Source organism: Nannospalax galili, unplaced genomic scaffold (assembly GCF_000622305.1).
Source record: "Nannospalax galili isolate Female #2095 unplaced genomic scaffold, S.galili_v1.0 scaffold287, whole genome shotgun sequence".
Lineage (NCBI taxonomy): Eukaryota > Metazoa > Chordata > Mammalia > Rodentia > Spalacidae > Nannospalax > Nannospalax galili.
In genome coordinates this window covers 1701547-1725467 of record NW_008357493.1, presented here as the reverse complement: position 1 = coordinate 1725467, position 23921 = coordinate 1701547, and the positions used below count along the sequence as shown (strand labels likewise).

Sequence of the window (23921 nt, the reverse complement as noted above, 5' to 3'; positions counted from 1 at the left end):
GGGCTAGACTGTGCCCATTTTGCTGAGGCTGAGGTCTGAGTACTATGCAGAGCAGAAATAAACTGGAGGTAAGTAGATGCTAACTTAGTTAGCAAGCAGACATAGCATCCAGTTGGAGTGTGAACTAACTAGGGTGCTTTCTGTCCAGAAAATTATTTTGAGGTAATGGATCTTCTGTTAAGAAAAGGCATAAATGCTATCATGTACACATGACCCTCCCCACAAAAATATGCTTTTCCATCTTGATTTCAGTGTTTGTCTGTTTAACAGGCTGTTTCTAGAAGTATGTATTTGCCATCTACCTCCTTCATGTTCTTTCATCAACACTTTAAGTAGGGGGTCATATACTGAGATATGAAAAGAACTTAAGTTTTTCTTAATGTGTGAGTTTGCTTTACAAGCTGCTTTTGAGGATGGAAAGGTGGAGCTGATTTTGATTGTGTGCAATGGTATTAAACTCCTCCCCCATGTATTTTCTAAGCTTTCCTCATTATAATTGTTAATTGTCCTTTGAAATTTCACTTTTAACAGAATGCTGTAAGGCTGACTTCGTAAGCCAGCAGCAGGCCTTTGAGTTGGGGAGGAAGGAGAGGGTCGCTGGGGCTGGGGTGGGGCTGGGCTGGGGCTGGCAGAGGGGAGCGCTCTGGAGGGGTGGCACTCACTGCAGTGACAGTCCCTCCCCGGGCTGGTCGAGGCACCTCACTGGTGACGGGTCTGAAAGCACGTGGCTACGTCATGGAAAGCCAGTCTTTTCAATGCAAACTTCAACTCCTCCTCCTCCTCCCTCTAATGCCTGTAACTCACATCCGAGGCTGGGCTAGGAATCCGGAGGGGAGATTTTCCTCATGCTCACGGAGGCTGGAGACTGGAAGAGTGCGAGGAAGGAGGAAGGGGATTTGTGGCGCTTTCTACCTACTACGAGACTGACAAGGGGAGGGGGCACCTACATTTACACCTTCTCTTCGTGATTGAGAACTGCGGGTTCAGTCCGATCCCACGGAGCTCTGGCGATTGCTTATTTAAAAAAAAATTATTAACCGTGGGAGAAGGGAGGCTCGGTCTTCAGCTGCCAGACCCATCTCGGAGGTGGTATTGGTGTGTGAGTGTGCGTGGTGGTTATTTTTCCCCCCTTTCTTTCTTTCTTTCTTTTTTTTCTTTCTTTTCCTTTCCCCCCTTCTCTCCTAGGGGCAACACAATGGCAGTCTTCTCTCGCTAAGATGAATCCAGCTTGCCTTCTGCAGATCCGCCCATCCTCAGAGCCATCGAGTAAAAGGCTATGATTTCCCCTTTGGGGATCTTTTGTGCATTACTGAGCTCCCCGGTTAGTTTTGCTCTCCGTTGGGATTTCTCTGCTTTTTTGTTTGGCTTCACGCTGAAAAAGGATTTTTTTCCCCCAACCCTTTGGTCGTAATCCAGTGGTGATCAAGGGGGGAAAATAAATAATCATTCACCCTGGCCGAGAAAAAACAATCACTGAGAAGTCTCAAAGAAATATACCACGTGAGGGGAAAAAACTGGGAGAAGATCCGGAATATTAACGTTTTTCCTATGGTAAAACCGGTGCCCCTCTTCAGGAGAACTGATTTCAAATTATTATTATGCAACCACAAGGATCTCTTCTTTCTCAGGGTGTCTAAGCTGCTGGGTTGCTTTTCGCCCAAATCAATGTGGTTTCTTTGGAACATTTTCAGCAAAGGAACGCATATGCTGCAGTGTCTTTGTGGCAAGAGTCTTAAGAAAAACAAGAACCCAACTGGTAAGCAAAGCATGCATCCTGTTCTGTTTTTCCTCGTAATAACCTGTCTGTTGCTCACCGAGCTAGGTCTGCAGTCATGCTATGCAGAAGGCCAGGGAAACATACTAGAAACCCGGACCGTGTTGCATATAGAGGTGTTGCATGAATAAACACGCAGCCGCCGGATCTGCGTCCTCTGAACCCGAAAATCACGATCAGCGGCTCTTGGCTGTGACACAATCCATCACTAGGAGGGAGGAGGAAACTTTTTTTTAATCCCCCCACTAAATGGATTTGGTTGCCTATGTGTGATGAAATATTGGAGGGCTTATCGCTTAAGCCTTTGCCCGGGAGAAAGAGCCGTGAGCTTGCCTCACTTCTGCTCTCCTTCGGGGACATAGCTCCAGACTTTCTGATTAGCTTGCACAATATTCACCACCCCATCACCTTTAGCAAAGTAAAAGTGCCCCCTCCCTCACGGCCCGGCGCCTCCGTCAGCCCCCGCCTCCCTCCCCCGTCTAGTTCTGGGTGCCTGAACGTTAACTCCTTCCCCAGCCTGCTTCTAACACATTCAGCCCCTGAGAACACTGAGCCAGGCTTGTGCCAGGGGAACCCGGGACTGAGAGACGAGTCGGGTTCCTCTAGGATGTGGCATTCGAAGTGTCAGAACCTTGCGTGCGGGTCCCGCACCGTGTGTGGGACGAGCCTGGACATGGGTTCCCTGCCTTACGCTTCCTGGCGGTCATGCCCCCCATTCCAAAGGGCTCCGTCAGGGAAACTTGCAGTACATTACATAAGAAATGCAAATGCGGGTGATTCCGGGAGCCAGGACCCAGGGTTCATTTCCCAGAGTCTTAGTCTGAGGGATCTGGGGGCAGCAGAGCCGTAGGCGAGCAACCCGGGGGCGGCCAGGCCCGAGGGCTGCCTGGTGGTGGCGGCCGTGGCTAAGGAGGCTAGGCGCAGCCTGTGGCGTCTCCCGGCTGGGAGCAGGGTGGGAAGGGACCCAGAGTGGTGTTTGTGTCTAGAGCCCTGTCGGAGGGGGCGGGGGACCCGCTGTCCTGCAGTGGCGGCCAGGCCATGGAGGCTCCCGGGGCTGGCACTGCGGAGCACTAGATCACGGCTCTTCGCGGCCGTCCTGACACCTGGAGCTCAGCCCCGGGGCCGCACTGGCATTCGGAACTCTCACGGCTGGGCAGCAAGTGGCTGCTAGCTCCCAGACTCTGAACCTAGCAAAAACAGCGGGGCGCTGGGGTGGCGCCCTCGGAGGGGGCTGCCGCCTGCGGATGCAGAGGAGTGTGGGTGGGCGGGGAGGCAGGCAGTGGGTGTGGAGGCTGAGCACCCTTGGAGGCCACCACTTCTGCAGCAAAAGGCAGACTGTGGGTTGCTAGACTGTGTAGAGGGCAGAGCTCCTGTGCTGGTCCGAGGAGGTCGACCCCAGCTGGGACGCCCCGGGGGGGAGGGGGGCTGTGGAGGTTCTGCGAATAGCTAGGCTTTGGCTGCCAGGAGGTCTCCTGCTGATGTGGAGGTCTGGTACTTCTGTCCAGAAACCCTCCCCCGCGTGTTCTAACTCCATACCCCGTCTGACCAGCCTCCTCTATCCCCTGTCCTTTTACCCTTCTGTCCTTCAACTCCTCAGCATTTAGCAACTCCTAAAAGGGGCGCTTGCCCCATTGCCGAGAGACTTGACCAAGGGCAGAGTAGAATGGTCACCTCACCATCCTAACTTTAATTCGGCTATGAGGCTGATGCTTGCAGATGCCTGGTTCATACAAAGCCCCCCTACAGCTGCAGTATCATCTCGGCCTGACATGAAATGCCTTTCTGTGGGACTTTGCAAAGTGGGACAGGTCAAGGGCTGCAGTTGAAAGGGAGGGGTTACTACTTCACACGATAAAAATAGTGACTTTTTGAAGCCTTCTTGAGCTCCTCTGTGGAAAGATTTAGCTCTTTTCTGAGAAAGGAACAGTGTAAAAGGCTTTTTTGAGACTGGACCATTTTTCTGGGGACCTTGAAGTCAGTTCTTCATAGTACTGGAGAGTGGGCAATAACTCACTGGGAAAGAAAGTTTGTTTGGAGGCCTTTATGTTTTCATTGTAAACACTTTTACTGGAAATTCTGACTTACTTCCATGTTCAATTCAAGATCTTTTTATTACACTTCCCCCTTCCCACCCACTTTCATCTCTCTAGAATAGTTTTCCCTTCCCAAAGTGTTTTGGAAGGTGTTAAACAAATGATCATTTATTTTTGGAGTAATTTATTTAGCAGATTATGAGTGCTAAAGTACTTGGGTTTCAAAGAGATGGGTTAACCCACCAACTATTCTAATAGGAGAGTTAAGTTTTAGATTGCCAAGGATTAGAGTCCAGTTTGGGAGTCGGAGCAGATCTTTTAAAAAATAGAACATTGATGTGTCAAACTATGTATCTTACCTTCTAAAGGCTTAGATGTTTTCAGCTCAGCCCAACCTATGCCTCTCCACTTCCTCTCAGTATTGTACTTGGTGAGTTCCACTCTCCTTCTGCTATTAACATGAAGCCTATAATCATTTGCAGGTTTTTGATCCCAAGATAGCAGTACAACTAAGAAGTTAATTGAGTAATTAAAATAAAACATGGACCAAAATCCTCTTAACTGTTAAAAACAAAAAGAACAGATTGACTACTACCTATTATGTTATCTTGAACCTAAAAGGAGGACAATTAACTGGTTTCAAACTAAGAAACTTGGCAGAACAGTGCCAAGCACTAGGGAATTTGGTGCAAAGCGCTTCTTATTATTTTAAAGACAAATTTTAGATCGACTTTTCTTTCCAATTTGCACGTTATGATAGAATTTACTGATCATTCTCATTTGGGAGACAATGTATTATATTGTTGATATATGTAATTATATATGATGCAACAGTATACATATTATACTGTTGATAATTTTTTTAAATTATCAACAAGTGTGGGCAGTTGAGTTAAAGGTTTCTGAGAAGCATTTTAGAGCAGGTTCCTAAGAAAATAAGCAAAGAGGCGTATATCTAAAGATGAAATTCATTCATCAACCCAGAAGTTATTAGTTTCATAGCACTTACAATGCTCAGTACTTGTTTTCTGTTATATTTAACCAGAAAAGAACATGCAAAACATATTTGTGCTGTATATAATTATAAAAATGAAATCATAATAGCTTAAGAGCTCTGGATATAAAGTAAATTTACTAACTTTATAAAAATGTCCAAGAACTCACAGTGCTGTGGTTATCAGAGGACACATGAGTATGTACACACGTGCTTAAATGCCCTACTTTCTTAGCAGAGCAGTAGCTGTGCATTTAGAAAAAAAATTTACCTGCCGCTGCTTTCACTGTGTGAGTCATACAAGGTGACTATATTTTAGGCAAATCATTAAATAAGGAATACTAAGTGCAAGCCACTTATTTTTCCTGGAGGAGGGTTGGTATGTTTCCTAGAACCAGTATGATAGTTTGGAATGACCAGTGTATAAAACAGGCTGGTTTAGGAAATAATCTAGGTCACTGAGCTTGAAACAAAGAGTGACAAGAAATGTGGCTGAGAAGAGGAAGTCCACAGTAAAGATAACGACTAATATTGGGTCTTTGCCATCCCTTCAGACACAAAAAGCAAAGTAAGTTTGGTGATCTTTCAAATGTATAGACAATAAACCACATACAAGACCCTCAAGCCTCTCTACCATGCTTGACTTTTCAAAAGCTCAGGTTTTAAGATAAATCACAGTGTATGAGATTCTTCTTGAGTACAGGTGTCAGTGACAGAAGGATAGGCAGGAAGAGGATGCTCTAGACATGGTTCTACAGAGCACACTGAGGACATTCATACTTACAAACTCATAGTCTTCAGTGTTTCCTTTTCTGATCTCAGTCTCCTCTGCCATGTTCTTTGCTATAGAACAAACAGGGCTCGGTAGCACCCACTAGCGCTTTCGATTTTCTCCTGGCCTGGGTGCTTTTGAGCCCTGTTTTTATCTTTCACTAAACTGTTTTAGGTGCTCCAAACACCTGGTATGTCACTGTTATTAATTTAAATACACACACGACACACACACACACACACACAATGTGTGTGTGTGTGTGTGTGTGTGTGTGTGTGTGTGTAGATATAGCTACTTGCTTCACCTCTAGGACTGTCATGGCCTTTTGAAATGAGAAACTAGAGAGAGAGGGACGAAAGAGACTAAGCACATTTCGTTCCTTCTTCTGAGTCTGCAGACTCATCCTGGGCTGCTATAGAACTGGGTGAGCCACAAATGGGCAAGCCCTGCATTTCTAAACACTGTGTATATAGCAAATGAAGATACCTAATTCAGATAGCATGAGGTGAATACCAAAGAGGTAGAAGGGTCTTCTTTTAACATGCCTGGCTTCGGAGGGGGACTGCCTGTAAGCTGAGTTGGGCTTGGACCCCATTCTGGCAGTTTTAGCTTCTGAGGTAGCAAAATGAGTTATACAGAACACCGCCACTTCATGAATCAAAGGGCTGCTAGATAGGCTTCCAAGTACTGACTTGTTAGAAGACGGGATTTTTTTCTTGAAGTTGATATCCGATTTAACAAGTATAAAAGTCAATGCATGATGATGTAAACTTAGTAGCAATGCGGGTGATGTTGGCTCTACTCATGCATTCCCTGTTCTCATCTTAGACAGTATCCCTGACTGAAAAAATTTGTTCTAAGGATGCAGTGCTTGCAGAACATGCTAAAGCTAACTTTATACCCAACTTCACATTTCCCACAGTACAGCATTTCTTCACAATATCTGAACCTGCCTTCCATATTTTAGCAAGATACACATTAGAAACTTTTGTTTTCATATGGTTACCAAGGACAATAACCAGTTTTTACTCCTTTGCACATTTTGGCATCATACCTCACTCCTGCTGACCCATAAGTGTTCTATAAATTTCATCTATATGTCTCAAAATGGAGGCATTCATTCCAAATAGTTTTTTATGCTTTTAGGGGAACAGTTGGGACACTTGAATGCCTCTGTGAAGTTTAAACCAGTCAGTGCAGTGTGCATAGATTTTTAATAAAACCTTTGAGTCATCTTACTTTCACCTTCAGGGAGAATGTGGGTCAGGCACATCCATCTGCTAGTGCTCAGTTTATGTTATTCCTTGGATTTTTAGTTTGTTCACCCTGCATAAGATTGTTATGTGTCCCACCTAGGCATTTGGGGGTTGGGGACTTTCTGAGGGACAGGCCTCTCAGTTCCTCACTATACTTCCAGAGAAGAGAAAGCAGTTTTGCTCTTCTATTTTGGAAGGGCCAACTGCATCCTGCTGTTTTTTTCATGTGGATTTCTCTAGTTGTTACAAAATAATGCTGCTCAAAAATGTAAGATGATTTACAGAAATGAGAAGTAGAACTCTTAGGAGTCCCTAAACACAAAGGCCAAAAGGAGGAACAAGGAACATGTATTTTATAGATAACATGTTTTATAGAGAACACTGAAAAGTTGTCTGATCCACTATCATCATCTAAAAAAGTTATCTAACAATGTTGGAGACCACATTTGTAATATGTTTTAGTAAGATGAATATTGAAAAAATCAGTGGCTCTAAAAACAGTGACCCATGGAACCATATAGCTGGCAGTGTTGTAGTCTGTCAAGTTCATTTAATGCTCACTTCTTTTCAATAAGCCAATCAAGAAGTTGAACTTCTGAAGATTGAAAACAAAACAAAACAAAACAAATGCAAATAAGACAAAGCGCTGGCCATGGCCTTAATGCCTGGCTCTTCCTGTGTCCTGGCGATTTTACAGTAGTTGTGTCTGAAATCTGAAACTTGAGGCCTGGCGCCTATTCCTCACACCAGAGTTGCCTGGCTAAATGCATTCATTCTCTCTGTCCTTAAAATCACGAATGAAGTCCGATGTTCGGTTGGCTTCCTATGTGGCAGGGTCTGCTTCGTTTCCTCTTCTGCGTAAGTTGAATGATGTGTTCCTCTTTTCTCTCCGGAACTCCTTTTCTGAAGATTGATACCTGGTACCTTCCCTTACGCCATGATTTTTTCTGAGGTGACGGTTGTCTTCAAAGCCCATTCCTTTCTATTTCACTCTTTCACAGTTTAAAAAGAAGACATTTTCCAACTTCTTGGCTCCATGAGTCTCCAACCATCATACTATTTTGCTTCCTCTTTCCTGCAACCACTTTGACAGGATGGAGGGTGCTGGGCCTCTGTGGCCTTGTGATGAGAGGCGTGGAGTTTGTATCAGGGAGTACAAAGTTTGGCAGAAGCTTGGCTTTGGGCAGAGCCCCCTGTCTTCAGAGAACTATGTCATTATTTGTTTTGTGCAAAGCTGTGAGCCCGCCAACGCTGCAGCTCGATCTGATCCTTTTGCAGTGTGGTGCCCCTTGGAGATCCGGCAGAAGCCCAGGACCAGAACGGGTCCAGAGCGCGGGCTTCCTCCCGGTCTCATCCGACCGTCACCAGGTCCCCGGTCCCTCCGCGCTTCCCATGGATGGACTCTCCCCGCGTTCCCGCCTCGGGGGCTCCGCTACGCAATGCGACGGAAGCGGCCCGACGGAGCCGCCGTAGAGCGGGAAGTTTCTGTCGCCACGGAGATGACCTCTGACCCCGTAAGCATCTCTGGTGGCCCCGCCGCCTGTGAGGACGTTGCTATGGGAACCGCAGCGGCCAGGATCCTGGTGCTGGAGACTCCAGGGCGCTCGGGCTGGGGCTTCCACTGTGGCTGAGCTGCTCTCCGGCAGCCGCTCCGCTCTTGGCGGCGCGGGAGTGGGGTTTGTCTCGCGGACAGGGAGCGGGGCGCCCTGCGGTGACCGCGGGTCCAGGCAGGGAAGGAAGCGTGGCCCCAGCCCACAGGTGGTGGCTGCAGTAGGGATCCTCGCCTAGCGCAGCTCGACTCCGTCCAGGATGACTTACAAAAAGAATGAGCTGCACTTGGAGCTGGGCTGCTGCTGGACTGGAACTGGACGCCTTCCTTAGTTTCCCCACTTGCCTCCGTGAGACCCTGCATACGTTCTTCAAGTTTTCTGCGCCCCAGTCTCAAATGCAATCCGAAGGGTTTGGATTATAATTTAAAGTCAGCGGCAGCTCTAATAGTTTTGATTTCTGTAACTTCTACTTATAGTTCACTCGAAATGTGGAGCCACCTTGAGGACTGCGAACCACTTGCCCTTTTTAATCAGAGTGGCAAGGCAAATCCATTAGAAGGTGCGACTGTTCAACAGCTAGCTTGTAAATGCAGGCAGGAACACAGGCTTTGAGCCCTGGAGGAGGAAACACTGCAGAAAGTTCCCCAAGCGTTTCCTAGAGTTGTGTGATTGATGCTTAACGGCTTTCCACTAGATCCACTCTGTCCCCAGATGCCTTTTCCTGAGGGACTGCAAAGCAGTTTTGAAGAACGGGGTGTATACTCTGGCCTGTTTTTCCTATCTTTATTTGACTTGGTTATTGGGGAATAAAACACTTTAAGGCTTTTTTTTTTTTTTAATTTATAAAAGATGATTTCAATGTTTCTGTTCCAACTCTGAATTTATGCAGTCTTTCTTTTAGGACCACGTGCTCTTTGCCAACTATATAGTAACCACCGTTGTTGTTGTTTCTTTTTCCCTGTAGCCCCAGCTGGCCTGGAATTCTGCTATGGAGACCAAACTGGCTGGATCTCACAGAGATCCACCTGCCTCTGCCTCCCAAGTACTGGGTCTAAAGGCATGTGCCACCACACCCACTAAACACAACAGACTCTTAAAAGTGCTACTGTGCCCCAGCTGCTGTTGGTAGAGGTTCAGGATGAAGAATTCTTGTATCAAGGATTTTGCAGTTTGCCATAATTAGGTCAATTCTGGTGGTGTGATGTATGCCAGGAACTTAGGCAGAGAAAGGTACTTCAAGGGCCAAAGAACAGAGCATGGAAGGCTTGCTGAAAGGCACAGAACTGAATCATGACAACTGATTAGGAGTTAGTCACTGGGGAAAGGCTCAGGGTAGGCTGGCAAGGAAAAACCAAGAGCGTGTTGTAAGCTTTGAGCACACAAGAGTGGTGCGTATCAAAAATCACAACTGAGGCACAGAAGAATGTTGGTGGGAATGGCAGGTAGGGGAGGTAGAAGTTAATTAAGAACGGATCATATGTGATGTGTGCCACAATCAGATTTGCCCTTTAGACAACTCTTAGGCCAGAGTTGGAAAACAGCTTTGTATCAGGCAAGGCTGAAGGGCCTAGAGGAAGCAGCCAGAGTTGTACCATGCAGTCCCAGTTATGCACAGGAGAGGAAGTGCAGTTGGTCTGCATGCAAGAGTGAATCTGGAAAAGAAGTTGAAGGGAGCATCCAGAACTTACACTCTACAGGCTTTAAGCCTGTGGGGATTTGCGAACAGTTTATTGCCACAGCTTTGAAACAGAGTAAAAGCTCTCTAGACTGTCCTTCCTGAGGATTCAAAGAATTCAATAACAAGTCAGAAACTGACGCTTTCCTAAGTCAAAACTTAAAATCTTCTGTGGGATAATGAGTTCATTTTCCCTGACTTTATTCTGAAAACCTTAAGGATGGGAAAATGCATAACAGTGAATATGTCATAATATATTTTTATGATTATCTACAATCACAGATGTTTTTGCACATGATACTCTGTTCAGTACTTTGAGGAGCCGAGTAATAAATCACAGGCCAGGTTTTCAGATTAACTATTCCAGTCTGGCGAGAAAGAGAAGGAAGTGCAAACTTTACTGAATTTACATTTGTAAGTGTGCGCTTGCTTCTCAGATAGAAGTGAATGTGGCTGTAACTGAAATGCCTCCGCCTCTGTAACATTCTGTTGTCTGTGCAATTACAGTGGATCACTGAAGTGTGCCTTAACCTTTTGTACAAAGCTGCCTCTTTGATAAAGTGTAGCTGAGAGGGATTTCCATCACTGCTCTTCCCACTTCCTGTGCTTGGTACACAATATTCTACAGCATTTGAAAAACAAACAAGAAATGCAAAAGTCATAAAGCCTGAAGACCAAAACAAAAGTAATATTTATTAATTGTAGGATTAAAAAGAACCCAGCCCCTGGCAGTCTACAACTCTTCTTCTTTCGCAGTATTTGCTGTACATCAGGTGTAGGGAGTCTTAGGCCAAGGAAGGGCCCAGTTTACTAGGGGACTTCAGTTTGGTAATTAAACACTCAGCAGTCACCATCATTCTGCTTTTACTGTTGGGGCAGACTGAAAGCAGTAACCAACATGCTCTGGTTTCCCCTTTTATGATCAAATGATTCATTTCCTAGGCCTTTAGATTTTTCATTAACTTAGTAATTTCTTTTTTTCAAAATATTTATTTTTATTTTATGTGTATGAGTGTATTGCCTGCATGTATGTGAGTCTGTCCGTGTCGTGCAATGCCGTGGAGATCAGAAGAGGGCTTTGAATTCCCCTGGAACTGGAGTTAAGGACGGTTTGTAGCACCATGTGGGTGCTGGGAATCGCCGAACCCCGGTCCTCTGCAAGAGCAGTCAGTCTCTTAACCACTGTGCCTTCTCTCCAGCCCCCCCGAAATTTCTTATTCACATGGTAATTAAATAAAATTCTTTATATCACAGATATATGATGATGGATATTAAGTAAAGAAAAGAATTTTTAAAAGTTTAAATGATAACTAAAAGTATAAATTATAAATGACAAGAATGTATGAATTCCAGTGGGGTGGGGAGCTATGGGAAGGTTCCAATGAGGAAGGGGGTATAAAGATGATTAAGATTGATTAAGATGTTCTGTATGAAATACATACATACATAAGATCCAATAAAAGTGTAAAAGAAAATACAAAAATAAAAATAAGAATTATCCATTTTTAGTGGGGTATCATGTGATGTTTTGATACCAGAATACACCGTATACTAATATGGAAAATAGTTTCAATAGAGTAGATACTAAATCTTTAAAATCATTTAAGGATGTAGTAATCTGTTTTATATGGAGTGCTTGGCCTATTTCCTATTCCTGTTACCATGTGAGACCAGATAATTTATTCAGTTCATGTCTGGAGTCCAAGGGTGTGGTTCTAGCATCTGCTCAGCATCTGGTGAGGGCCTTCTTCCTGTATCACAACAAGGAAGCCAATCACGTGATGAGGGGGAGCTAGCTAAGCAGAGAACCCACTTTTATAGCAAAGCTACTCCCTGGATAACCTGGTAATCCATTCCTTCCAGAGGGCCCTGCCTGCATGTCCTACTCTTTTCTCAAGGGTCCTGATCTTCCAGTGCTGCCACAATGGACACCAGATTTCAGCATGAGATTCTGAGGAGACAATTCAACAAAGAACTAGGTAAAAGTTTTGCATCATCATCATCATCATCATGATTTTTGCACATTTTACACGTGCCATTGTGGGAGACGCCAGTGAGTGATAAACAGTGCATAGCCTGATAGACAGAGCTCTATAGTCTGGTCAGCTCTGACACTGACCTTTTCTAGAGCAACATACTTTTCCACCACAGAGAATTCACTCTTTCCTCTCTTTGCCCCTGTGTTCGTGTAATACTACATTAGATTTCTTCCAAATATTTGTGTTTTTTTTGCCTTAGAAATAAATAAATATACATCTCATAATTTCTATGATAATTCAGTTACAAATGACTTATTAAGTCAGATCAAGAGTCCAACTATTTGTTTTCGTCAGGTCTTTCAAAAGTTTTGTCACGAGTTTACTGCTTAGGCAAGGTCAGGATTAGTATGCCACTGAACTTTCAACTTTTACACACATTATATTGGAGAAATAAAATACGAAATATAAACACACAGTACAGTAGTCAGAAACAGATGTCCAAATTTGAAGCATTACCCAGAATGGCATCTCTTCACTCTTTTCCCTGTCTGTGTACTTTAGCATTTTAAAAGAATGATGGCTTGGATCTATTTCTTTGTTAGAATATGTATAACCAAGTAATTTGGGGCCTACTAGATGTAAATATCCCACCTAAGTGCTATGAGTGTGCGTTACAGTTACTAGAGTTTATAAACATTGCCCATTATCATATTCTTATTGCTCATGCTATTAAAAAGTAATAACTGTGACAACTATTTAGAGAAACACAAGAATTCAACATTTAGAAAGCTAGAAAATTAAAAAAATTTAATGACTACATGATTAGAAGAAGCATCTCATTACAGCTTTAACATACTCAGTAACACACTCCAGAGCAAGAGTATATCTCTTTCACAAGTGGGTGCAAGTTTCTAGGTTCACAGTTGAATTAATACAGTTATACAATATTGAACTCAGTATAAGCCCTGTAAGACATAAAATTGAATGAGTTTTTAAACTTTAAAAAAGATCTCCATTTCATTTTAGAATATATTGTTGGTTTGGGATGTTCTGTGTGACACACACACACACGCACACACAAAATCAAAATTTTAAAGATGTATTATATTTGAGGAGGAAGCATAAAAGTTTATGTTATGTTAATTAGTAGAGGTGATGAACATAATCACTGAAATCTCCCCGATGACTTTATAGACATACCCAGGCACCAATGATCTGATTGCAAACGATTATGACTAGTAATAATCAGATACACACAGATTAGAGATGCATGCACCAACATCTCAGTGTTAGTAGGAAAAGCAATGAGTCTTTCTGCAAGAAAGCTAGAAATTTTATGCTCTTTTGAGATATGATTTAAATACATTAATATACACATTCTTAACTTTAGAACTTGATGCAGCATTTTGTCAGTTGTGGGCATTATTGTAACCACAAGCCCAAACAAGATTTAGAGCATTGCTGATCACCCTAGAAAATTCTTTCTACCCTAGTTCAGCTCTTATTCTTGCTGTAAGAAGTGCTTTGATTTCTCTGTTTTTCATTTAGCGTGGGGTAGAACCTCCATCATTAAATCACAAAGTTCTCACACTTAAGGGTTTGTTTTTTCAATCGATGTACTGCTTTTGTTGAAGCAAAACATAGCTCTTGCTCCAGAGGGACTCAGAGATTGTCTCTTATGAGCTGAATCCGGGTGACCAGGCCTGAGAACGAGGATTCTAGTAACTCTGAATAACTTGCTTCTCTGTGGAAGAGGTTACATTTTTTTTTCTTTAAAAAATTTAATTGAGTTTTTGTAATTTCATACAACAGTTTTTAATCAAATTCAGAACTCCTCCCCCATCCATGCCCCCCCCCCCACCAGACTTTATGTATTCTGCCATGCTTGGGAAGAGATTACTTTTTTTTAGTAACTTTTTTTTACAACAGTTTTTAATCAAATTCAGAACTCCTCCCCCATCCATGCCCCCCCCACCAGACTTTATGTATTCTGCCATGCTTGGGAAGAGATTACATTTTTATAGTCACAGAACAAAAGAAAATCATAAGTCAATACCTTTGCCAAGTACAGTGGTGGGGACACTGGGTCAGTGTGGCAGAGCAGGGGAATCTATAGGTTTTAGATGTTATACCATTCTTAGCTTTAGGGTTGGTGGAAGGTAGTGGACTGATAAGAATACATCCTAAAAGTTTTACCTAGTAGTCACAAAAGTGTTAGGTCAGATGCAAAGGCAGACAGTAAATGGCTAAAGGGAATAAAAGGGACTAAAAGTCACCCAAGAAAACTTGGCTCTCCATCTCCAGCATTCCATGTGTCCACAATGGTAAAAGTAACAGCTGGTTAATTAGCCTGCAGGACCTTCAGCCCAGACATGGCTTCTTCAGAGAACTTCTTGTCTTGGCAATTTATATCATTGCATGTTATAGTGGTAGAATTTGATATGATTGCTTCTGTTTTACTCCATAAATGAACTTTCGAATTGACTACTGCAATTAATATCCACAAGTTGTCAGGAACACTGGTCAAAGTGTATGACATTTGCCAGCTTGCCATGGGTTACATAGATACTAACAGAAGACAGGAGACTCCTGAGACATAGAAAAAGGACTTTATCACTAGGAAGAGCAGGCAGCCTGAACTTCATGTTCTCATCACTTCCTCTCGTCCCCCTCCCCACTCCTCAGTTCCCCAGGGGCAATGCCCTAATAGATACTTACACACAGTGGATCTGTGTAGCAGCTGGGAAACGAGTTTAGGAAATCCCCAGTCTTTTAAGAGGCTTCTATCAAAGTCACATATCTTTTCAGGAAGGCATTGTGTTTATTATCCTGATGAGGAAACAACTATGTCCTCATGAAGGAGACACTATCCCTAGATTCTAAGGTTGGTTTGCTACACAAATATCCTTGCAAAGATAATGTGGTACAGAAGCTCTTATAAGACGTGCAGAAATGGGATGGCATCTTGTCATTTAGGTATGTTTTTGCAAAGGAACTCTTCTCTTCCTGTGCTCCTCAGGACTTCCATGCCATTCTTCACAATTCTAAAAATGCACTTTGCAATTATTAAAATGTATCTTGCTTGGAAGTTATCACAAAATAATTCTGTGGTTTTGAGAAGGTTGACGTTACATGAAAAACCTATTAACACTTATTTGCTAAATAAATATATAATCCTATATGATAAAGTATGTCAATATTTAAGTAATTTAAATAGGGTATGCTACATGTTAGTTACTGGAAAATATTTAAAATACTCTGTGAGGGGCTGGAGAGATGGCTCAACACTCTCTGTTCTTGCAGAGGACCTGGGTTCACTTCCCAGGACCCATATGGCAGCTAACAGCCATTTATAACTAGTTCCAGGGGATCCACTCTTCGGACCTCCTCAGGCATTGCATGACATGGGTGGACTTACATATATGCAGACAATACACTCATGAGCATAAAATAAAAATAATAAAAAATAAAATATTTAAAAGATTCCATGAGTATTTGGTCCTTGATCTCTAAGACCTTGAAGCAAATCTATAGATAACAGTAGACATAACACAGAGTTCTGCTAGATGACATATTTAGATGACAGGGGAAGAAAAGGAAATATGCTACAGCAGTATGACCTGATGTGACCCCTAAGCTCGTGTTTAAACTGGTGGGAGAGATCAACATTTCCGTGGCGAGGGGGATATGTATTACGTGTAAACGTCAAAGGCCAGCATCATTTACGGAGAAATAAAAAGGACCTTGATTAGGGATTTGTGGGAAAACGAATGGAAGCGTATTTTGGAGGGTTAGTAGGATGATAGTTTGGAATCTGGAAACCTAACAGAGGAGTTTGACTGCAGATGCAAACATTAGTGAACTATTGTTTCTGAGGAAGGGAGTAGGATACGTGAGGAGCGCGAGATTGCACTAGGAGGTGTAATTGTTGGAGCTGACTGTGGAGTTGGGAATACTCCAGGAGGATGACTTTTTGTAATAAGCAATCAAATTAGTTGTTTTGTCAGTTGGAGATAGGAAGCAGGAACTTGGGTGAAAGGGTGGTTCTGGGGGTGTCACATGAGCAGGTAGGAAAATAATAGCAATTGAGAACAGCTATGTCTGAACATCCATGTTGAGAAGGAGTCGATCAGGAAGGGCATCACTTCCTCTGTACTTGGAAGAGTGGATGCAGTAAAGGTGTAAATGAGGAAAGTGGAAGTCATTGTGAAGGCTCATAGGAAGGTGGCTTCAATGTGTTCTTTGAAGTTGTGGATGATGGATTGAGATTGTATGCCTGGAAGTGTAGTGAGGGGATGTACTCCTGCCCTTCAGAGTTATAGAGCTGCAGGGCTGTATGCATTTCCCTGCATCCTGATTTTCCTGATGCCATCGCTTTAGCTCTGGTGGCTTTTCTCGGTTTCTAAATAAGAGGAGAATGGTTTTTGATTCTTCACAAGGTAGTCTGAGCCCCTGTGAGGTATTTACATACTCTTTTACCAGCATGCTGCTTCACTGCAAGCTGACATTATTTGGTGAGACACCACAGCTGGGAAGGGCTAAGAATGAAGACCATCTGTTTGGATACAAGGACCTTTTCATCAACTTGGACCATATTGTATTGCTTTTCCCATTGCTGTGACCAAATACTTGACAAGAAGCAATTTAAGAGAGAGAGAGGATGGGTTGTAACTCACATTTTCAGGTAGTTCATCACTGTAGGGAGGAATTATGGCAGGAGCATGAGGCTGCTGGTCATATTGTGTCCATGGTCAGGAAACAGAGTTGAACTCTGGTGCTGTGCATTTTCTATTTTTGACACAGAGACCTCAGCCCATGGGATGGTGATGTCAGCATTCAGAGGGAGTTTTCCTTCCACAGCTAAACCTCTCTGGAAACTGCCTTGCAGACACATTGAGAGCTGTGTCTAACAGGTGTTTCTAATTCTTATGAGGCTGACAAAATTAACGATTACAGATCCTTTTCTGCAGGAATGTGAAGGTGCTGCTGCTCTGGCTCCAGTTATGCTGATCACTGCTTAGTGGAGACATACGTTAAGGAGCAGTTTGCTGAAGGCACGCTTTCAGTAATGAACATTTGCTTTGTACTCCTTTCTGCTATGAAATTCGATTGTGTTTTACAGGGCCAGTATCTGTGTCCTGGATGTTTAAATGCTTGGAATGACACAGAACTTATGACATGGTATTTTAAGAATGATAACTTGTATTAAAAGAAGAGTAATTAACTTATTAATGTCTACTCAAATCTTACAAACTATAATACGGCCTTATAATTAATAGTTACAATTTCTTTGATTTAGAGTTAGAGTGATAGTTTCTAAGACTGGTATGCACTTGGCCACGGGCATAATCCATATAGGAAGGGAAGAGGTTTCTTTTAAGTTGGTGATGGTCTTAGGCATATTGTGGTGGGAGCTCACTGGCAGTATAAACCTGAGCCAGAAGAAGGGAATTTAGTGTCATCGAGTTAACTCTGTGACTTGCAACTTTCTTTTTTAAAAAAATTATTTATTTAATAGCTGCATAATTAGAAGAAGCATTTCATTACAGCAGCATTGACATATTCAATAATTTCCAAAGATAAGATGCATCTCTTTCAGAATTGTCTGTAAATTTTTGGGTTTACAATTGAATTAGTACAGTTATACATTATTGCACTCAGTATAAACCCTATAAGACATAAAATTGAATGAGGTTTTAACCTTTAAAAAGATATTCATTTCATTATTAAAATATACTGTTTCATACAGAAAAACTAACACTTGAATGTTTGCACATGTGTCTCCAATCTCTATATATCTGATTATTAATAGTCACAGTTATTTACTTTCTGAGTTTCTTGGCACCTGAGCATGGATATAAAGTCATCAGGTAGATTTCAGTGGTAATATTTTTCACATCTACTCATTAGCACGAAGCAAATTTTTATGCTTCTTCCTCAAATATAACTTATTTTTTTACTTATTGATTTTTTTTGTGTGTGGGTATTTCATACAGAACATCCCAAACAATCTTACTCATCTATATACGCACATCCCAAGTGATACCCTCCTATGCCCCCCTCCCCCGCTGGAGCCCATATACTCTGTTATCCCTATTACTGTCCACTGTGTTGTCAGTGTCCCCAGCTGTTCCCCAGTGCTTGTCCATCTGCTGAGTCTAGTCAGGCTACCTATAGTTCCTTGTTTTAGGAAGATCAGCTCTTCCTCATCTAGCAGCAAGCTGTTGCCAATATTCCTTTTGACAAGATTGGGGTCTGCTGTTCATTTTCTCACTTCTCTGTCTGGGAGTCTCTTGGGTCACCCTGGCCAACAACTCAAAGGAAGGTATCTCCAGTCTGACATTGTTTCTTGTTATATAGCCTTTAGCTATACACATGGACTCTTAAAGAATTATATTGATCCCTTTAATCTTTGGTTACTCTTTCCTTTTGGGTGTTTAGACCATGCAGTTGGCCCAGATAAACCAATTTATTTGGCTTAAGGTAGTTTGAGGATCTGTTCCTCAGGGGTCACATGGGCTTAGGAGGAGCCCCTGGCTCCTTTCCTCTACCAGTTCCATCTATGTGAAGATAAATCAAATGTTCTGCTAGACTGTTGATGGCTTGGAAGCATTGAGGAAATGTTTCCTCTGTGTTGACCCTCCTCTTTGTAGACTGGAGATTGGTTCAAGTCTACCTCATGGGGTCTCTATGGCCTCCTTGATTAAGAGGACAGGTGACTCACCACAGCTACAGGATATTTTGAGAGATGCTCCACAGTCCCCTGGAACTTAGTCAACCTTGGAGGGCAAGGAGCAAAAACTATCCTTTAAATCCCACTGACAAAATCAATATAGGCCTCAAAGTATGGTTGATAAACGTCCAAGAAGGTTTGGTACACTAGTCTGGTACTTTTAATTACCATGTGCTATGTAGATAAAGATTGGGCAAAGAGCAAAGGTTCTCAGATAAACATTGACCAGACATATATTATGTTCCTTGAGCTAGTTGTATGTATAATTTGTCAGTAGGTTGTTGGATTAATATGGTTCCCTCTGGTTTTTTAAAAACTAGCTAGGCATTATTGATCTCTCCTATTGTTTAACCCTTCCACTGTGGTTTTCCCATTTAAAGTGCCCCCATTTTCCCATTTCTCCATTAATAATACCTTTGTCCTATGGTCCCACCTCTCTTGAGCTCCTTCTTTCCCTTTATTCCCAAGGTTCCTTGTAAAACCCTCCCTTCCCATCCCCTTAAAACAACACCATTTTAATCCCTGTTTCCCTTATGAACACTTGTTTCCTACTGTTCTTCTTGTTCAGATTATTTCTTTTCCTTTACCTCCCTTGTTCCTTTTCATTATCTTGTGTTCTACAGTTGTGTCTGGATATATACTCACTTATAAGGATTTGGTGCCAGGATCCACATAGGAGGGAGCACATATGTCGTTTGTTTTTCTGACTCTGTGTTACTTCACTTAGTATAACAGTTTCTAGTTCCATCCATTCACCTGCAAATTTCATGATTTCATCTTTCTTTACTGCTGAGTAAAACTCCATCATATAAATGAACCACATTTTCATTATCCACTCATCAGTTGAGGGACACTTAGGTTGCTTCCATCTCTTAGCTATTTTGAAAAGAGCAGCAACAAACATGGATGTACAAGTGTCTCTGAAATAGGATGAGTTCTTTGGATCTATACCAAGGAGTGGTATAACTTGGTCAAATGGTAGGTTCATGTGTAGTTTTTTAGGAGTTCCCCACATTGCTTTCCATAGGGTTGAACAAGTTTGCAATCTCACAAGCAGTGGATGAGCATTCCCCTTTCCCCACATCCTCTCCAACATGTGTTATCATTTGTTCTCTTGATCTTAGCCAGTCTGACTGAGGTAAGATGAAATCTTAAAGTGGTTTTAACTTGCATTTCCCTAATTACTAGTGATGTTGAACACCTTTTAAGATGCTTCTTAGCCATCTTGAATTCTTCTTTTGAGAACTCTCTGTTCCTTAGCCCATCCTTTAATTGGATTGCTTCCTTTCTTGATTCTTTGTTTTTTGAGTTCATTTTATAATCTGGATATTAAACCTCTACCAGTTGTGCTGTGAAGATTTTCTCTCATTCCATGGGTTTTCTCTTCACTTCTTTGGTTGCTTCTTTTGATGTACAGAAGTTTTTTCAGTTTAATGAGGTCCCATTTGTTGATTCTTGACCTTGTTTCCTGGGCAGTTGATGTCTGGTTTAGAAAATCCTTTCTACACCTATATCTTGTAGGCTATTGCCAATATTTTCTTCTAACAGTTTCAGATTTTCAGGCTTCACATTGAGGTCTTTGATTCATTTGGAGTTGACTATTGTGCAAGGTGAAAGATAGGGGTATAGTTTCATTCCACTACAGGTGGAGATCAAGTTTTGCTAGCACCATTTGCTTAACATGCTGTCTTTCCTCAAGTGAATGTTCTTGGCCCCTTTGTCAAATACCAGGTGGCTGAAATGCATGTACTCATATTTTGGTCTTCAATTTTGTTCCAGTGATCTATGGGTCTATTTTTGTACCAGTACCATGTTGTTTTTATGACTATAACTCTGTAATATAGTTTAAAATCTTGTATAGTAATCCCCCGAGCATTGCTCTTAGTTCTCAGGGTTGCTTTGGCTATCCGAGGCCTTTTATGCTTCCATATGAATCTTAGGATGGTTTTGTCCAAGTCTGTAAAGAATGTCATTGAGATTTTGATTGGCATTGCATTGAATCTATAAATGACTTTTGGTAGGACGGTCATTTTCAAAATATTAATTCTTCCAGTCCATGAGCATGGGAGGTCCCTCCACCTTTTGATGTCTTCCTCCATCCCATTCTTTAAAGATTTAAAATTTTCACTGTAGAGGTCTTTAATGTCTTTGGTCAGGTATATATATATATATATATATATATATATTGCAGCTATTGTGAAAGGGAGTGTTTCCATGTTGTCTTTCTCTGATTGATTGTTGTTGGTATATAGAAAGGCTACAGACTTTTGTAGATTAATTTTTTAACCTGGTCCTTTACTAAAAGTGTCAATTTCTAGGAGTTTTCTGGTGGAATTTTTGGTGTCTCTTAAATACAATATCATATCGTCCCCCAAAATGAATAATTTGATCTCTTCTTTTCCAATTATTACTCCTTTAATTTCCTTCTCTTGTCTTACTGCTCTTGCAAGAGTTTCAGGTACTATGTTAAAGAGAAGAGGGGATAGTGGACAGCCTTGTCTGGTTCCCGATTTCAATGGTAATGCTTCCAGTTTTCCTCCCTTTAGAATGATGTTGGCTGTGGGTTTGTTATATATGGCTTTAATTATGTTGAGATATGTTCCCTCCAGTCCAATTCCCTCTAGGACTTTGAACATAAATGCATGTTGAATTTTGTCAAAGGCCTTGTCTGCATCTATTGAGATGACCATGTAGTTCTTTTCTTTGAGTCCATTTATATAATTTATGATGTTTATTGACTTATGTATATTGAACCATCCCTGACTCTCTGGAATAAGCTGACTTTATCGTGGTGGATGATCTTTTTGATGTGTGTCTGTATGCAGTTTGCAAGTATTTTGTTGAGAATTTTTGCATCTATGTTCATTAAGAATATGGATCTATAGTTTTCTTTTTTGGTTGTATCTTTACCTAGTTTTGGTATTAGAGTGATGCTGGCTTCATAGAAGGAATTTGAAAGTTCTCTTTCCATTTCTATCTTTTTGAATAAATTAAGTAGTAATGGATATAGGTCTTGTTTAAATGTCTGGTGGAATTCTGTTATAAAGCCATCTGGTCCTGGGCTGTTTTTAGTCGGGAGGTTTTGTATTACTGTTTCAATTTCCATATGTGTTTTGGGTCTGCTTAAGCTGTTGATCTCTTGGTTTAGCTTTGGTCATTCCCATGCTTTTAGATACCCACCCATTTCTTCTAGGTTTTCAAATTTAGCAGCATATAGATTTTTAAAGTATTCCCTTATAATGTTCTGTATCTTTCTGGTGTCTGTTGTGATGTTTCCCCTTTCATCTCTATTTTGTTGATTTGGAGGTGCTCTTTCTTTCTTTTGGGTAACTGGGCTAGGGGCCTGTTAATCTTGTTTACTTTTCAAAGAAACAGCTCTTGGATTCATTGATTCTTTGTATTGTTTTCTTTGTTTCTATTTCATTAATTTCTGCTTTGATTTTTGTTATTTCTTCTTGTCTGCTGGATTCGGATTTCATTCGTTGTTGCTTTTCAAGTATCTTGAATTGCAATGTTAAGTCATTTATTTCTGTTCCTCTGATTATTTTTTTAATGTAGGCACTTAGAGCTATAAACTTCTCTGTAAGGACTGCTTTCAATGTGTCCCAGAGGTTTTGTTGTGTTGTATTGTACTAAAGAATATACTTTCTAAGTTTCTCCTTTGACCCATTCATCATTCAGGAGTGTGTTGTTTAATCTTCATATGTTCCTGTAGTTACTAGGTTTTCTTCTGGTATTGATTTTAAGTTTTATTGCATTGTGGTCTGATAGAATGCATGGAATTATTCCAATCATTTTGTATTTGTTGAGGCTTGTTTTCTGCCCCAGTATATGGTTGATTTTGGAGAAAGTTCCATGGGGTGCTGGATAGAAAGTATATTCTTTGGCGCTTGGGTGGAATATTCAGTAAATGTCTGTTAGGCCCATTTGATGTATGTATTGTTTAATTTGGATGTCTCTTTGTTAATGCTCTGTCTTGTTGACCTATCTAATGGAGACAATGGGGTACTGAAGTCCCCAAGTATTAATGAGTTGTGATTAATGTGTGTCTTAAAGACTGTAGTAGTATTTTTATGAAGTTGGGTGAAACAGAGTTTGGCGAATATATTTTCATAATTGTAATATCGTCTTGGTCAATTGTTCCTTTGATTATAATGAAGTGGTTCTCTTTATCTCTTCTGAGTAGTTTTAGTTTGAAGTCTGTTTTGTCAGTTATTAGAATTACAATGCATGCCTTTTTAGTACCATTTCCTTGGTATATTTTTTTCCATCCTTTCATCTTAAGGTAGTTCCTGTTGTTGAAAGTAATTTGAGTTTCTTGCAGATAACAAAAAGATGGATTTTGTTTCTTAATGCATTCTACTAGTCTATCTTTTAACTGGGGAGTTCAGTCCTTTCATATTTAAAGTCATTAATGAAAGATATGTACTGATTCCTGTCGTTTTTACTTCTGCTCACACTCTTGGTGTAGCTGTGCATTTCCACAGTCATAACTTCATTAAGCTTCCTTCTGTAATCCCTTGGGTATAGTCATTCCTTTCTTCAGCTCTTTGTGTTGCTTTAAGAACTCTCTGAAGGGCTGGTTTTGTGGCCATGAATTCTCTCAGCCTATTTATGTCATGGAAGATTTTTCTCTCCCCTTTGACTATAATAGACATTTTGTCTGGGCAAAGTAATCTGGGTTGGCATCTGTGGTCATTTAGAACTGGGAATACTTTGGTCCAGGCTCTTCTGGGTTTCATAGTTTGTACTGAAAAGTCAGCTGTAATTTTGATGGGTTTTCCTTTATATATGACTTGTTTTTCTTTTGTAGCTTTCAGTAGTTTCTCTTTGTTCTGAACATTTAGTGTTTTTTCTATGATATGCCATGGAGCGTTTCTTATCTGGTCCTGTTTGGTGTTCTATATGCTTCTTGTATTTGTATGGGCATGTCTTTAATCTGGGAAATTTTCTTCTACAGTCATGTTGAGGTTCTGATCCATATCATTATCCTGAGATTCTTTTCCTTCCTGTATGTCTATGATTCAAGTTTGCTCTTTTTATGGTGTCACACAATTCCTGCATATTCCATTCTTGTGTTTTCTTAAATGTTTTGTAATCTTTGCTTGAGTGGTCTAATTCATCCACTTTATCTTCCAGTTTTGATATTCTTTTA

The 23921-nt window shown here is 41.4% G+C and overlaps 1 protein-coding gene across 1 annotated transcript in view; it reads left to right on the top strand.

Moving 5' to 3' along the window:
- Positions 1–805: 805 nt before the first annotated feature.
- Fgf14 (fibroblast growth factor 14) overlaps positions 806–23921 on the top strand; it is a 705665-nt gene continuing 682549 nt past the window's right edge. The window contains exon 1 of the mRNA XM_008855149.2: positions 806–1756. Within this exon, the coding sequence (XP_008853371.1) occupies positions 1549–1756 (208 nt within the window). The 5' untranslated portion in view covers positions 806–1548. The remainder of the gene's footprint in view (positions 1757–23921) is intronic.